This window comes from Phocoena phocoena, chromosome 2 (assembly GCF_963924675.1).
Source record: "Phocoena phocoena chromosome 2, mPhoPho1.1, whole genome shotgun sequence".
NCBI classification, from domain to species: Eukaryota; Metazoa; Chordata; class Mammalia; order Artiodactyla; family Phocoenidae; genus Phocoena; species Phocoena phocoena.
In genome coordinates, this window is record NC_089220.1 from 39,604,393 (window position 1) to 39,621,476 (window position 17,084).

At 41.6% G+C, this 17,084-nt stretch overlaps 1 protein-coding gene across 1 annotated transcript in view; it reads right to left on the reverse strand.

The window, feature by feature from the left end:
* PRKCH (protein kinase C eta) overlaps positions 1–17,084 on the reverse strand; it is a 223,568-nt gene that overhangs the window by 84,082 nt on the left and 122,402 nt on the right. The window contains exons 4-9 of the mRNA XM_065872751.1: positions 14,144–14,178; positions 10,687–10,775; positions 9,012–9,141; positions 6,418–6,545; positions 3,359–3,502; positions 3,004–3,177 (exon numbers count right to left, since the gene is read on the reverse strand). Of these exons, the coding sequence (XP_065728823.1) occupies positions 3,004–3,177; positions 3,359–3,502; positions 6,418–6,545; positions 9,012–9,141; positions 10,687–10,775; positions 14,144–14,178 (700 nt within the window). The remainder of the gene's footprint in view (positions 1–3,003; positions 3,178–3,358; positions 3,503–6,417; positions 6,546–9,011; positions 9,142–10,686; positions 10,776–14,143; positions 14,179–17,084) is intronic.

Sequence of the window (17,084 nt, forward strand, 5' to 3'; positions counted from 1 at the left end):
GGACTCTGATGAGGAGGGCGTGGCCTCAAAGAGCCTAGACCATGAGGGGCGGGAAGGAGTGCAGAGGAAACCGGAGCCCAAGAAGCTATTACTTGAACCCCAGCTCCTTCCAACATACTCAGACTGCATGGGAGTACACGCCGTGCATCCCGTTTCACACACCCTCCTGTCTCCCGGCTTGCAGTGTTCCCTGCTCCGTCCATTTCCTAAGCTGTACATGTGTCTTTGCCAACACAAGGGACCCTTAAACACATGTGAACGCTCAGCCTCACTCACTGTCAGAGAAATGCTGGTTAGAACCCCAAAGACACCTTTTTAAAAATCTCTCCAACCATCAAAATGATAAGTAGCATGCCATGACAGGAGGGCAGGGGAAATAAGCCTTCTCACACATGGTTTGGGAGTAGGAATTTAGAAATACAACCAGCAAGCGGTAAGAGCTCGGGCTCAGCAGTCAGACTGAAAACGTCTGCCACTTGGAAGCTAAATTTCTTCCTGCCTCAGTTTGTTCATCTGTACAATGGGAGTGATGTTAACAGAACTTACTTCATGGGATTACTGTAAGGATTACTGAGATAATACACATAAAGCACTTAGAACAGTGCCTGGTATTCAAAGGATAAAGTGTTAGCTATCTTTAACCACGATGGGGAGAGAGGGCCAACTAGATAAAATTATAAATGCACCTACTTCTGACAAAGCAATATCACTTCTAAGAGTGTATCATATAGAAATCATAGCACAAGTACCTAAAGATAAAAGTACAAAGAGACTCACTGCAACTTTGAAATAAAAGTCTAAGTACAGCCTAAATATATAGCGACGGGAAACAAGTTAAACAAATTGCATCATGTTCTTAAAATGGAATAGTATGTAGCCATTAAAAATGAGACAGCCAGGTACATACAAATATGAGACAATCTCAAGATACATTATTACATTTTTTCAAAAAAATAAGGAGAATGGGGATGCAATGTACAATATCGTGACTACAGTTAATGACGTAGTATCGTATATATGAAAGTTGCTAAGAAAGTAGCTCTTAAAGGTTCTCACCACAAGAAAAGAATTCTGTAACTGTGTGATGATGGATGTTAGCTAGACTAATTGTGGTGATCATTTTACCACATATACAAATATCAAATCATTATTTTGTACGCTCAAAACTAATATAATGTTACGTGTCAATTATACCTCAATTTTTTTAAATGTGTAAATTTTGCGAGATGCATTACAGAGATTTACTTCCTTAATAAAACCATTTTGGATTTTTTTTTTCCTTAAAAAAAGGATACAGAATGGTGGACAAATATATACTATCATTTGTGCTTTTTAGAAAAATAAATATGGATGCATATATGCAGTGTGTGTGTATACTTTTGTGTGCAAAAAAACTCTCTGAAAGGCTACACTTGAAACTAGTAATAATTGTTCCTTTCAAAGAGAGGGTATGGATACTTGGAGGATGCTTATACTACCCATTGCAAAAAAAATAAAATAAAATGGTTTTTAATAGTTAAAAAATGCAATCTGATATGTCATTCCTCTGCTTAAATGTCTTCCATTTGTTCTTAGCACTAAAACCCTAGCTCCTTTAACAGCGCCTACAGCTGCCTGGGCTACTTCTGCAGCCTTAGTTCTCACCAGGCCCCTCCTCAACTTCACATTTTATGCTTGTGAGCTTTATTTACACCTCCTCTTCCCATTTACTAGTAGATCCATGCCTGAGCTGTTTAACCTTTATTCCATATTCGCTTTCATTCTCTTTGCCTGACTAACTCTGACTGGCCCTTCTGGTTCCGGCATAGCTGTGACTTTCCCTAGAAATGCATCGCGGCATCACTGGACCCATCCTGCTCCCATCACACCCTTTACATCCCTGATGGTAGCAGAGGCAAGGGACATGTCCTGAATTCTCTTTCAGAATGCCTCTGACAGCAAGAAGATTAAGAAATATCTGTGCCAGACCCTCTTGGTGCCTTCACAGGAGCCCTCTTCCCTCTCCACTGACAACAGGAGCCCAGTTCTGAGCCCAATGCTAAATGGGCTACAGAGTGTCCTGCCCCAGGGGATAAGTCAAGGTTGATGTGAGCCAATCACGATAAAGCAGCTTATCTTGACTAGATATTTGCTCTTCCAGCCTCCTCTGCAGCTCAGGGTGAGCCTGTAACTCAGGGCTAGGAAAGATTTTTCTCTCCTTGATAAAAGGAGAGTGGTCCACGAAGCCCTTCTGCCTCTGTCCCCCGAGCTTCCTGCTTTGGATGCTGTCATATGAGGTGTGACGTTTAGGGCTGTGGCAAATACCTTGAGACCCACGGGGAAGAGATGTCTGATGTCACTGAGCAACTAATCCAACCCTAACATCGCTACTGTCAGACTTCCCAAGAAAAAAGTCTGTACTAATGAACTAAACTCATCCTTTCTGTCTGTTGTGTAAACCACTGTCAGTCACATATTCTGTTAACTGCAGCCCAAAGCATTCCTAATTGCACAACATGATGGGATAGACAGAATCCCACAATCAGTCCACAGAATCAAGCAAAGGGTCCTTGACTGAGGCCAGGAGCAATGCCCTGGGACATTACAAGTCAAGGTGCCCCCTTCGGGCCTATCCTGGTCTGAACTCTTTTCCCCGGGTCAGAACCAGTTCAGCATTTAGCAACAGAGCTGAGGTTAAAGTCACCAAAATAAGCAGCCCCTGACGTTTACTGTATTCTTAGACTTCTGCAACCTTCACTCTGCTAGAGAAGACTTACATATGAAGACGTTTTCCATCTTAGGACACACAACCCTCAAAGTGATCCCTCTCCAGGACAGTATGAAAGGAAGGAAGCAGTTAGCTCATTGGTTCTGGTCACCAGAAGTCACTGGATACTTCAAATGACCCTACCTTAGGAGTCCATCCCCCCAAAGTTTCTAATACTCTATGAAACCTTCAACATCTGTGAGCTCAGCTTTTGAAGAAAGGAGGCCACTGAGGCAGTGAAGGTGGGTCATACTTACAGGGGTCTGAAAGCAGCAAAACAACTGAGTGAGGAAGGGGTGATTGCGGGCCAAAGACAGGATCCTCTTCTCTGTCATGGTGCACTCCACATCGTCATCTTGCAGGATCACGTCCTTCTTTAGCACCTTCACGGCATAGAGGTCTCCTGTTTCTTTTATTCTTGCAAGCATCACCTATGGCAAACCAGGAGGAGGGAGCATGAGAACTCATGCAGCTCTTAGGGTGTGGCCTCGTCTGGGGCAGAAGACAGATGGCACATGGGGAATGGCCATGTGTATACATACATGCACAGGCAAACAATATACATGGAGCAGGCATCCTTTAACCACCCAAACACTTGGCACCAAGACTCACCTTCCCAAAGCTGCCCTTCCCCAGTACTCGGATGAACTCAAAGTTGTTGATCCCAAGTCTGTTGGAAGAATTAAGCCCAATGCCGTTTCCTTCTTTGATGCTCTCCTTTCCTTGTCGTCTTAGGGTTGATCTGGAAAGAAGATTCTGCAAAGGAGAGTAGGAATACATCGAGTCAGAAATCACAGTGGAGCATGAAGCATTTATGGATGAAGAAGACCTTACTTGCAGCTTCAACCCTCAATACAACACATGGGGAAACATCAATACAGCTTGACATGTGATCAGGTTCTGCCACTCAGAACTGCTTCGGCACCAACTCCTGATCTGTGCTTACTGTATTTGGGTCAGAATCATTTAAAATATATCTAAGCCACCGAGTTTCAGTTTGTGCTCAAATGGGAGTATACAGAAAATGTCTCAGTCTGGTCCACCTGGTTTCTTGTGGTGGCTTTCTACAGGGTGGTCAAGGTTCCAAGAGCGCCACCTGGTGTCCATGTCCTGCAAATAGCAGCTTTCACAACTGCTCAGAGAATTGAGCACCACTCCACACCAAGAATGGATGAAGCAACACTTCTATATATAATATTTTAAATTATAAAAGAGAAACAAAAGTTAATGTAAATATATGAAGGGTAAGACTGATAATACCTATAATCTCATCAGCCCTCCTCAAAAAACAAAAAATAGAAACATACATATACACACGTCTATCTTTACACTTAATTTAAAAAAATACAATAAAATTGTTTCATAACACAAGTTTTAATTTAACATTTTTCCAGGCATATTATCCATATCTCTAAATTTCCTTCAAGAACATGAGTTTCCAAAAGCTGTCCAATATTCCATTTTATGGATATATCACAATTGATTCACTAATTCCCGGTATTGGAAATATAGATTATCTCCCAGTTTTCACTAGTATAGATAACACACAGTGACCATACTTGCATGCAAATCTTCAAATCAGGGTGATTAGGAGTCTAAGCTCTCAAGCAGGTGGCCTGGGCTCAAATCACAGCTCCACAACCTAACCCTGTGACCATGGACAAGTCACCTATCTCTCTGAGCCTCTTCTAACAAAGGGGATGTTATAGTACCTGCAACATGGGTTGTTATGAGGAGCAAATGAATAACTGCACTTAAAGCACTTAGACCAGTGCCTGGCACATTCCATAAACCTAAGCTGTGTTGTCATCTTTATCAACACGATCATCCTCATCAACATCGTCTATTTTCTTAAGATAACTTTCTGGAAAGGGAATTCTTTGGGCCAATGTGTTAATTTTGAAGACTTCTGATACATGGTCAACTTGCCCTCCAGAAAGGTTAACCACCAACACAATGAGAGCTCCCGGTTCACTACACAGAACCAGAAGTAGGTGTGGCCTCTTTGGGGAGTTCTCTAGCCCCATCCCACTAGTACAAGACTCATCCCAGGGAGGGTGCTACCTAAAGACAAGGTGACGTGCAGGTGTCTACCTTGGGATATTTATAAGACAGGCTACCACCAGATAAGAGACCAAAAGTCTGACATCCTGGAGCATCTGACCTATTTAGCTAAAAAGAAAGCTTATCTGGGGTAACTTCTAAGCAATGTTTGTAATAAACAGCTGGGCAATATCCTGAAACTGCAAGGATTTTTCTTACTCAATCCAGTGAAACAGTGATTGAAGATATAAAATGGATCACCTTTAAAATCCAATTATTTTAATAGTTTCTCCTCTAGATTTCTGATCATAAATTTTTCAAAGATGGAAAAATTTTACCAGCTTGAATCTCACTTCCTCCACTTAAATACTTCCCCTGCCAGAAAACTCTAAATCCAGTGTCTCAATCTTTTGTTTGTTTGTTTAACCCATTCTTCTCTTTTGATAGACTGAAGATGTCTCTCCTTAATGCTGTACTGTCAGCTAACAGGTAATTTGGGTTTTCTCACTATTAAGTATCAGAACATGAAAGATACTTGGTTTAAGTGACAAGTGGCGCTGCCCATTCCTAGAGGTTGTGCCACATGGCTCAGCTTATTTCCACGGTATTTCAGAAGCCCTGGGCCAGGCTGAAATCCCTAACCTACACTCTTCAGGCATAGCTGTCCCATGCACTGGAAATCCCCCTCACGGTATAGCATCCTGCCTGTCTGTCCACAAGAAAGACACACAGACTTGAAGGACTTTGCCAACGCCTTCCTGAAATCAAGAAATGCAATGTCAAGCCAAGCCCCTGCTTTACCAGGCAGGGCCCTTCAGTGAAAAGGAAATGGGGTGGTTAGTGATGACACTGTTTGGATAACCAAGAACCTGACAGTGATTGCACTTCCCTTCCTAAGTGCCCAGAGATATTTGACAGTTAAGTCTAGAATTTTCCTGAACCCGGCGTCAAGCTACACATTTCAGAAGCCTCAGCCATAACCATGGCTCTTTCCCAATTCTCAGCAGACCACAGCCAGGAAGGCGGCAATAGGATGTGGGCCTGGGACGTGGCTGAAGCTCTAATGGACAACAGCAGGTGGGGGAGGGTCACTCAGGGCGGTGGCAGGACACAGCGACTGACATGCTCCACCCACTCCCGCCAAGAGGAAGGAACTCCTGTCTGTGGCTGGAATTGAGATAAATTCACGATCCATAAACAAATACTACACAACTGCTGGATTCCAGGCCTGTGGAGAACATCAGCTCTTTAAGTTCAACCCCTTCAGAGAGAAGGAAGCAGAGGCCCATAGTTACCGGTCAACTGCAGTGCCGGGGGCCCCGACAAGAGCAGAACCGAGGACCCTGGATTCCAGGCTTTTCACCAGACCACAATGACAGGAAACTGTTTAAAAAAAAAAAAAAAAAATCCCTTTTCTGCTTCTTGCTATATCTGCACGCTCATTATTTCTTGTTATATAATTGTATATAGAACCTTATTTGTGGAACAAAATGCTCTTTAAAAATGCAATAAATCTGTTTATTGTATTTGCTGAGACTAGGAACTTTGATTATGCCACACACAATACTAGGGCTCGCCACATCTGAACAACTTCTAAATTACAAAATATGAAAATAGCAAAGTCTCACCGAGGTGGGAGAAATACTTCCGGGTTGGAGGCCCATTCCTGCCAGAGTCTTGGCCAGCTCCGCCGCATTCACTCCACAGTTTGGGGCCACGTTCGCCTGACATCGAATGTGTACATTCATTTTACATACTGGATGGAAGAGGAAAAGGGAATCCACGTTCAGAAAGGAGCCACGTCAACATGTGCTGTGAAAGAGAGCTGTGATAACCTGAAAGACCATGACTGAGGAATTGCACAGGCTGAATAATGATATCTTCTCATCAAATTCAACTGACACAACGATCCCTGCGTGTAAGTAAATCCCTGCGTTTTTCTCTATTTCTGTTCTGTGCAGAAGCAGTAAGCCTGGCATACGGAAGAATAATACATTTCAAATTTCTTTTTGTTTTCACTGTGACTTGATGTAAGACATTCACTTAAATCATATGTTAAAAGTCATCACTGATTTCCCAGCATGATTCAATACAGAGATCAAAACATTCATCACGGCAACAGCTCACTCGATTAAATAACAAGGAAACGTGTCAACCGACTTTATGCCATTCCTTGTAACTCTCAATAAAAGGTAGCAATCTAACAGCCACGTGTAGATGGCTGTTCAGACAGGATGGAATGGGTATTTCTGAGAGAAACGCCCCTAAGTAAAGCTTTCTTTCTGAGCACTGTCTTTGGGTGGCCCTCACAGCACAGAACGCGGCATCCTGTACAGCAGCTGTATTTCTCAGTGCTTGCAGCCTGTGGCTTCATGGGTGACAGAAAGCAACCTTTTTAAAGGTCAAGGCAAGTGGCAGTTGGAAGAGGAGAGCGAAGCAAGCTAAGCTCCTGGTGCACAGGAAGTTGACTTGGGGCGATGAAAGACCCGAGGTTTAATCAGCACAGAGTTCTGACATGGTTTCTTGACACGGGCCCTGCCGATCGGAGGCAGGGATAAAGCAGCGTAAGATGTGTTGAGGTGTGTCAGCCCATCTTTGGAAGCATACACAGAGCCAGGTTTCGTGGTGCCTGAAGTGATGCAATTGCAGGGTTGCCCTCTTTAAGAAAAAGAGCACTTCATCAAGTAGAGAACTTGGAAGGTACCCTGCAAGGGAGGAGCTCCAAGGCTTAAGCTTCATTAGATTCATAGGAAATCCACCTCTCTCCACAAGGCTGGTATGGAGACATACAAGCCTGCGGTGGCCTTTCTAAAGCTCCATGTGACAATAAAAGCAAAAATGATAGGAGCTGGAACACTGCAGGCGTGCTACCCTCAGCACCACCAGGGACAAGTGCAATGCAGATGAATCCCACCCATGGCTCTGCCTGTCAGCAACAACCATACGAAAGCAGAAAGTGACTTTCACGCTAGAAACCCACACCTGGGTGACACCATCCAGCTAATGATCAAGCAGTGCCTGAAACAAAGCTGCATGTGAGTTGGCTGCTGTTTTGGTTGAAAAAGAATTATTTCAGGTATCTATGAAAAAAGAATAATTAAATGGTGCTCTGAAGAAATAAAAGAATTTGCCTTTCTTAAAGACAAGTGACTAGCCCCTTTTTGTTAATAGAAGCAGGTCTGGTTAAGTCCAGGCAGCCAGTGGAAGCTGTCCAGTTGTACTGACATGAACTCTGCCTCCCCTGGTGACTCAGAATGTGTCTCAGGCTTCAGGCTGAAACTCACATGTATTTCAGCAGAGGGCAGTGTACCCCACGACAGCCAGATTGTTACAGCAACACTCAATGAGAGATGACTCCAGGCCAACAGCCCCTCAACTCCTAACAGGACAGGGACCAGCCCCCGTATCCTTGTCCTCTGCTGAGGCAAGAGCTCCAAACTCAGGCTCCACTGGACATTGTTGTTGAAGGGCATGCCCTCGCACGGCCACCTACTCTCTGATCTCTATCAAGCTCTTTGAGAAGACACAGGGCGGACTGAGTTATGCTTTTTTTTTGGCGGTACGCGGGCCTCTCACTGCTGTGGCCTCTCCCGTTGCGGAGCACAGGCTCCGGATGCGCAGACTCAGCGGCCATGGTTCACGGGCCCAGCCGCTCCGCGGCATGTGGGATCCTCCCGGACCGGGGCACGAACCCGTGTCCCCTGCATCGGCAGGCGGACTCCCAACCACTGCGCCACCAGGGAAGCCCTGGGTTATGCTTTTATAACCCAATTCCTGCTTATTTTTGGTGAGGTGATCAAACCAACTCTCCTGCTAGCTCTTACTCACAACTCAACCTTCTCTGCTGGCCACCTCACCTCCTACCATCTTCCCTTTCTGACCAGATCCCATCTTTTCCTCTTTCAAATACCTATGGAAATACACAATGACTAGCCTGTACTCAGTACTAAATAGAGGATAGCCAACAGGTTAGTTAACCAGACAGGACATTTCATTTAGCAAGTGAGTAAACATTCCATGGTTAGGAAATCTGTGGCTCACATGTAGCTCTCTTTACGTGCCTGACACGGGACACATACATATAGAGAGAGCCACTAAGATGTTCATTTACAAGGTATCTAAAACCATCCGTCCTAGGTCAGATTCTGAAATGCAGAATTCTGAAAACTCGCAGCAAGGTGTTCTCATGAGGAAGTGGGTACCAAGCACCCGAGAATCTCACTTTTACACTGAAGTCCTTGTCGCATTATCCCCCAGAGCAGGGAGCCACAGTGATCACAGAACGTTGGCACCTTGTAGTTGTGGACACTGAACTTGTGTGGGATGTTGATTCCGAACCTCTGCTCAGCAATCTGTAGCAAGGAAACAGGAGGACGAGAGCTGAAATTCCATACCCACACCTTTTGTGAAAACTGTAACAGAAGCCCACCAAATGCAAAGTGTTACTATGACACCTGAGATGAGTATACTATTACTGCTCAGCCACGATGAATTACCCAGGCCTTACCACGCAGACGAAGCACACTTTCTAGTGAACAAGACTGGCTGGACAGAAATGTGTGGTATACATTAACCTGTCCACCATCTTGGGAGATTAATAGAAATTTAAATATTCATTTCACCTTTTACATTCACTTGGCCGTGTTTCTCTCCTGGCCAATTCCTCACACCCATGTCTATTTCTAGAAACTTTTACCTTCAGGATTCAACACGTCTTTTATAGGCAACATACACTTCCTATCACCACAAGTTCTTCCAGAAATTGCGTCATGAGGATGGGGTGACACCCAGAGGACAGGGAACCACAGAAGGAATTTATCCCAAAGTGACATTCAACTGGTGATCTTATTCAGCCCTTCCAGCCTCTGCCTGTCTTTGTATTTTGATATCTGAGTGCAAAGATTCTGCTTTTATCTCACAGACGATCACGTCTCAGGATCAGGTGAAATCTCACAGACTGTTTCCAGCAAATAGTTAAATTAGGCATATGCTCTAAGAGTCTACATCACAGTTTGAAGCAACAACAACAGAGCCACACATAACAAGTAGTGGGGCAATATTACTCCTCTTGAAACGTTTCTGGCCTCTTTCTCATAAAAGAAAGTATGCCTCTCTGTGTACTCTACAGCAATCCTGGGTGTATACTGTAAAGAACCATCAAGTTCCAGAGTTGGACTCTTCAGTGCATCTATAAATCCACTGCTAACTGTTGGTAATACTCCAACTGCCTTCTACCTCCAGAATTTAGAATGTACGTTCACCTCAGCTGGATGCAATGCTAATGGCAAGAGTGATGTTCAAGCCTTTATGTATAGATATAGATCCTCCTTGAAATTCCTCGAGAGGCTGGAGGGGGCCAAAGGTCACTTTATTTAGGAAGTGCAAGTTACAGTTAACAACATACTTACCATATCAATTCTATCTTGTAGTATTGATACTATTTTAGGTCTGAGGCTGAGAGAGAAGCTAGCTAGCAGAGGCTGGGTTCTACATTCAAATCCCGGTCATCTGATGCCAAACTCAGGGAAATCTCTCTTCGAATTAGTAGAGCTGATCCCTAGAGCTTTTACCCAGCTGATCACTAATGGAGTCATTTCCAGGACAGGTCAAGCTATGCAAGTATAGAAATACAAATGCCATAATATAAAAAGGAGAGAAATTTCAATTCTGATACCACCATTGGCTTCAAGGAGTGTGGAAGGGAATTGGGAATGAAAGGGAGGAAGGAAAAGACAGAGGGAAGAAGGGAGAGAGAGAGAGAGAGAGAGAGAGAGAGACAGAGGCAGAGAGAGGGGGAGAGAGAGCGAGCAAGAGAGACAGGGAGCGAGAGAGCGAGATAGAGAGAATGTGCTCGCATGAGCTCATGCAGGCATTTAATCAGCAAACTGCTATCTTACCTTTGAATCCACTTTGTTCATATTGTTTTGGCAGGTGCAGGCTGTAACAATTAGATGATGGCAGCGCTTGTGGACGACACAGGTGCACACTAGGAAATTAAATCCAGCGATTATACATTTATTGGAGGCACCAGGCCATTGTGGCTTGATTTAGATGGTGGGCCCACATGATGGCAGCCAATGCTCCCGTTCTTCCTATATTCCTCACCACCACCCTAACTCAGGCCTTTGCTCATGCCTGAACTATTCATACTCAGGTCCGGAACTAATGTCATCCTTCCTGGCTTCACTCCTTCCTGCCCCAACCGCCAGAGGAATCATCTCACAGTATATAATTCTGGTCACCTCAGGCCCATAATCTAAAGCATTCAATCGTGCCTCACAGTCAGTCAAACTAGAGTTGAAATTTCCCAGATGGGTTTCAGGCTCTCCCAAGCCCACCCCAGGCTCACCTGTCACCTTTCTTCTCTGGGGGCTCTTTGTTCCACTAATAACTAGACTAGGTGCTCTTCCTGGAGCAAGTCTTCACCATCCCCAACACACTGTCCATGTCCCTCTCAATCCCTGGGGTATCTTCCTTTCCTATCACTTCACTAAACCTTAAATGTATAACAAGACACAACTTTAAAAAATGTCTCTTTTATGAAAATATACTGCCCATGGCTCTCCTTCTAGACTGAAGCTCTCTCCCTCCTCTACTCTCCTACAACCTCTAGCTGGCCTCCCTCATTTCAGATCTTCCACATACAGCCTCTAATGTCCTCAGGATTCCCGGCCAGCATGATGACTTGAACAAAGTAGGCATTCGTTAAGTATTTGCAGAATGACCCAATCAATTGCTTGAACAGTTAGAACTTTCTAAATAACATTTTTTAAATTTTCATTCAGACAACCGATAGAGTGCAGAGTCCAGTTTCCATTAAAGGATGAACATGTACAATGAAGCAATATGAAAATACACATCATTTTAAAGATCTTTCAAGACATATGGAAGTTTCTAGGATTAAATACATAAAGACAGATGACATGTCAGCAAGTAGCACTATAATCTAAAACAAATCTAGCTGTCATCAGATTGAATTCTCAGGAGAACCAAGGTGAAAGTGCCCAGAGAACTGGTCTTTTTATACGAGGGACTCCTTCACATAGAAAAATCTTATATTACAAGGCATTTGTTTTTTTCACAGTCAGCTTGGCTACAGGTTTATCAATTTTATTGATCTTTTTGGAGAATTATTGATAGCATTTGGTTTTGTGGATTTTTAAAATTGTTTTCCTAATTTCAATTTCACTGTTTTGCACTCTATTTTTATTATTTATTTTCTGCTGCTCAGTTTAGGCTTAAATTTCTCCTTTTTAAGATGGAAACTTGGATTATTGATTTTAGACCTTTATTCTTTTCTAATATATGCATTTAATACTCTAAATTTTCCTCTGAGCACTGCTTTCCCTGCCTCCCACAAATTTTGATAGATTGTATTTTCATTTGATTTAAAATATTTTTTATTTCCTCTTGAGTCTTCTTTGACCCATGTGCTATTTAGAATATGTAGCTTAATCTTCAAATATCTGGAGGTGTTTGAGCTATCTTTTGGTTATTGATTCCTAGTTTAATTCCACCGTGGTCTGAGAAGATACTTCTTATGATTTCTATTCTTTTATATTTGTTATGGTTTGTTTCAATGTCCCAGAATGTGGTCTATGTTGGTAAATGTTCCTAGTAAGCTTGAGAGGAATGTGTGTTCTGCTGCTCTTAGATGGAGAATTCTATAAATGTCAATTTGATCAAGTTGTGATAGTGCTGTTTAGGTCAACTATATTCTTACTGATTTTCTGCCTGCTGGATCAGGCAGAAATGCTGATCAATCAGAATCAGAAACTGCTGAGATAGTAAATAAAATTAAATCCAACTATAATAGTGGATTTGTTTATATCTCCTTGCAGTTCTATCAGTTTTTGCCTTAAGTATTTTGATGCCCTGTTATTAGGCGCATATACGTTAAAGATTTTTATGTCTTCTTGGAAAACTGACTCCTTTGATCATTCTGTAATGCCCTTCCTTATCCTTTATAACTTTCCTTGTTCTGAAGTCTGCTTTAATCTGTTTGCTCTTTTTAGCATGATTGGTATATCCTTCCAACTAGGCATGTGGTTTTATATCCCTTTGCAAGATGTGAACAAATTAGTGTCCTCATGTCTCCTGACCAGCGTTCTTTCCTGGTCCTTTAACAGGTGGCCCACTGAAAATCAGCTCTTCAAATATCCTGGCACTATGGGCCATGGTAGAAGAAATAAACTAAAAACACAACAGATACGTCACAAATCATGTATTTTTAAACTCAAAAATGTAATCTTGTTTACCAAGAGGTTCTCAAGTTATCTTTGTATGCATGAGATGGACAGAGCATAGCCCTGTGCTGGAGAGGTCCAAGCCAAAAAGTGACATCGATTCTGACCTGTGAACTATGCTCTCATTTGAGGCTGAAATTAATAGCAGAAGGTCAATTATTGTTGTCATATCAATTCAGTTTTTCCTAAATTTGAGAACTCAGTAGAATTGTTCATACATATTAAAGTCAAAATTACATCCAAATGTATATCTTATTCCATTCTTCTAAGGGAAATAATATTTTACTTCCCCTCCTTCAGAAGAGAAGGTGGGATTTCTTTATTTACCTAGTTTACCATAGGTTACCACTCTAGGATAGGTAGTACTATTTTACCAATGATCTGTAGGGTGTAAATTAAGATAATAGGTACCATATGGATAAACCATGAGATGACACTCAAGTTAATGATGAGGGAGGCCCAAATAAAAGAAAAGTCCAATCCAGCCTGGCTAAACCTCCAGATTAAGGAGCCTTCTTTTCCTCTTTCCTTTTTTATTCCATTCCAATTCTTCTGGAACACTAATCGAGGTTATCTCAGAATTGTGAAAATCAAAATAAATTGAATGGATAATAACTTACAAGACCATTAACAGCCTAACTTTGAACATTCTCACATTTAACTAAATTCAGAAAATCCAAAAAGCAACTTGGATAATAGCTTCTATTTCCAATTCAGGTAAAGAGAAATCAGCATTGTGCTACTTCTCACTCCTACGGACAAGGGGATTGTAAAACACCAAAAATTTATCTTCAAGACTCAAGGGTCCTGCTCACAAAATCGCATTACCTTTTAGTATGTTCATGATCCTGCAGAGACAAAACTTTAAACAACTACACTTATATAGGTATCCTGGATTCAGAAATAAAAACATCCCCTCTACTTTGTCTACAAAAAGACATAGCTAAAATTTAAACAAAACTAAAGGGTTGTAATTCTATGGGGGTCTCATTTGACCTACAGAGAGTTATTTATCAAAATATTAATGGAATGTATCCTGTTTCCTCTTGGTATAATCACTTTTTAACACAGGAACAAGATTAAACATAGTTTTAAAATGTTTTCTTACCTTGGCATTGATAACCCTGTTTCCCAAATACACCCCTGTTCAAGACAATAGAAAAAAAAGAAACCATTAGTCAAATATTTCAGCAACAATGTTCCTATAATTACAGTACTTAAGGAAAACAAATTTCATCCTCTGGTCCTTTATAAAAAACACAATTTCAGAGAAGCAGCAGAAATAATGTCCTTTTTAAGCCCTTTTTTGTTACCACAGGACAAGGAGGAAATTGATGAGTTAGAATGCTCCGAATAACAAACAGGTGAGTTTGGCAATTCTCATTCTACCCATCGCTGCGGCAATCCCCCAAGTCCTCAGTGAAAATAAACCTCCTCTGTGTGTATGACCGAGCCTCTTCCTGAAGTTTCACTTTACTGCCTTATTGATCATTCTCTCTCACATACACATAAAGACATGCAGAGGGTGAAGTAAACAGATGCAGATATACATATGGATGTAAACAGGTGAGTCCACTCCAGCTGCCTGACCTGAGGCATCTTTCATCTTCCGTGTGCTCACATCACCCAGAGTCTACTGGGGAGCAGAAGTGTGGTCACAATATGCCCATCATGCCCACAGCTTCCATCTCTGTCTCTCCCTAATACAGTCTCTGGGTGATGGTGATATGATTCTCATTCTTATTAACAAAAACCACATTTTACTAAGCCAGTAGGATATGCCAGGCAATGAGCCAAGCAGCTGACCTCTACCATCTCATTTAATCCTCATAAAAGCCACGTGAGGTAGCACATATAATAGGATGGCCTAGAGCACAGATCCTGAAGCTGGATGGCCTGGATGTGATTTGGGGCAAGTTGTTAACTACTTTGAGCCACTGTTTCTTAATATGTAAAAAGGTATAATAATAACAGTACCTACTTTATAAGGTTATCATGAAGATAAAAACTGTTGATAATGTAAAATACTTAGAACAGTGCCTGGCACTCTAGTGCATATAAAAGTTTATTATGTAAATAAAATAAAATTATTGTCTCTGTTTTGGAGACATTGCTGGGTTATATAGCTCGTCTAGGTTCACACATCTAGTCGGTGATGAGATTGAATGACAGAGTCCATGTGCTTAATCATGTATGTGTGTGTGTGTATGTGTGTGTGTGTGTGTGTATATATATAAAACACATAACCACTATTTTAAGTGTGTGTGCATGTGTGTGTGTGTGCATGTGTGTGTGTGTGCGTGTGTGTGTGTTTCACAAGGCCAGTTAGGTGGGAGTTAAAGTTTCCTTGGTAGAAAAAAAATTGGTGAAATTATCAAGTAAGTTTCCATTAAGAACGTTAGTTGAGATCACCAGTTGTCACCACAAATGCCTACAGGGGCAGACAGGTCACGTAAAGGAGGGAAGCCAAATGGTGTGACATGAAATAAAACAGCAACAGACAATTACCCTTCTGGTCAGGCAAATCCAGGGAGAGGTGGGTCTAACTGGAACATGCAAAGAAGAAAAATGGGCTCAAAGTTGCCAGAGATGCTAATTTTTTCATTCAAAAATGGAATAGGAACCTCTTCCTAAAGACTACAGTTTTAGGCTTCATACATATCGACAGCCAGTTTAGGGCCTTTGGTTTAGACAAGACTCTATACTTTTTCTTTCTCTTATATTTTATTTATTTTTTTATTGTGTACAAATTTAATGTCTTATTTCTTTTTAAAATTTATTTTATTGAAGCATAGTTGATTTACAATGTTGTGTTAGTTTCTGGTGCATAGCAAAGTGATTCATTTTATATATATATACATATATATGTATACATATATGTTCTTTTTCAGATTCTTTTCCGTTATACGTTATTACAAGATATTGAATATAGTTGCCTGTGTTATACAGTACATCCTTGTTGTTCATCTGTTTTATATATAGTAGTATGTATCTGTTAACCCCAAACCCCTAATTTATCCCTGCCCCCTCCTTCTGCCTTTGGTAAGCATAAATTTGTTTTCTATGTCTGTGAGTCTATTTCTGTTTTGTAAATAAGTTCCTTTGTACCATTTTTTTAGATTCCACATGGTATCATATGATATTTGTGAGGGGATGGAAAAAGGTATTCCACGCAAATGGAAATCAAAAGAAAGCTGGAGCAGCAATACTTGTATCAGATAAAATAGACTTTAAAATAAACACTGTTTCAAGAGACAAACTACATAATGATCAAGGATCAATCCAAGAAGATATAACAATTGTAAATATATATGCACCCAACATAGAAGCACCTTAGTACATAAGGCAAATATTAACAGATGTAAAAGGAGATATCAACAGTAACACAATAATAGTGGGGGACTTTAACACCCCACTTATATCAACGGACAGATCATCCAGACAGAAAATCAATAAGGAAACACTGGCCTTACGTGACACATTAGACCAAATGATATTTATTGATATTATCTATAGAGCATTTCACCCAAAAAGCAGCAGAATACACGTTCTTTTCAAGTGCACATGGAACATTCTTGATAGATCACATGCTAGGCCACAAAAAAAGCCTCAGTAAATTTAAGAAAAGTGAAATATCAACCATATATTCCAACCACATCACTGTATTAGAATTCAACTATAAGAAAAAAGAAACCTGCAAAAAACACAAACAGATGGAGGCTAAACAGTATGCTACTAAACAACCAATGGATCACTGAAGAGATCAAAGAGGAAATAAAAAAAATACCTAGAGACAAATGAAAATGAAAACGTGACAATCCAAAACCTATGGGACATGGGACTTTGCTGGTGGCACAGTGGTTGAGAATCCGCCTGCCAATGCAGGGGACACAGGTTCGATCCCTGCCAGGAAGATCCCACATGCCATGGAACGGCTAAGCCCGTGCGCCACAACTACTGAGCCTGCGCTCTAGAGCCCACGAGCCACAACTACTGAAGCCTGCGTGCCTAGACCCCATGCTCCACAACAAGAGAAGCCACCACAATGA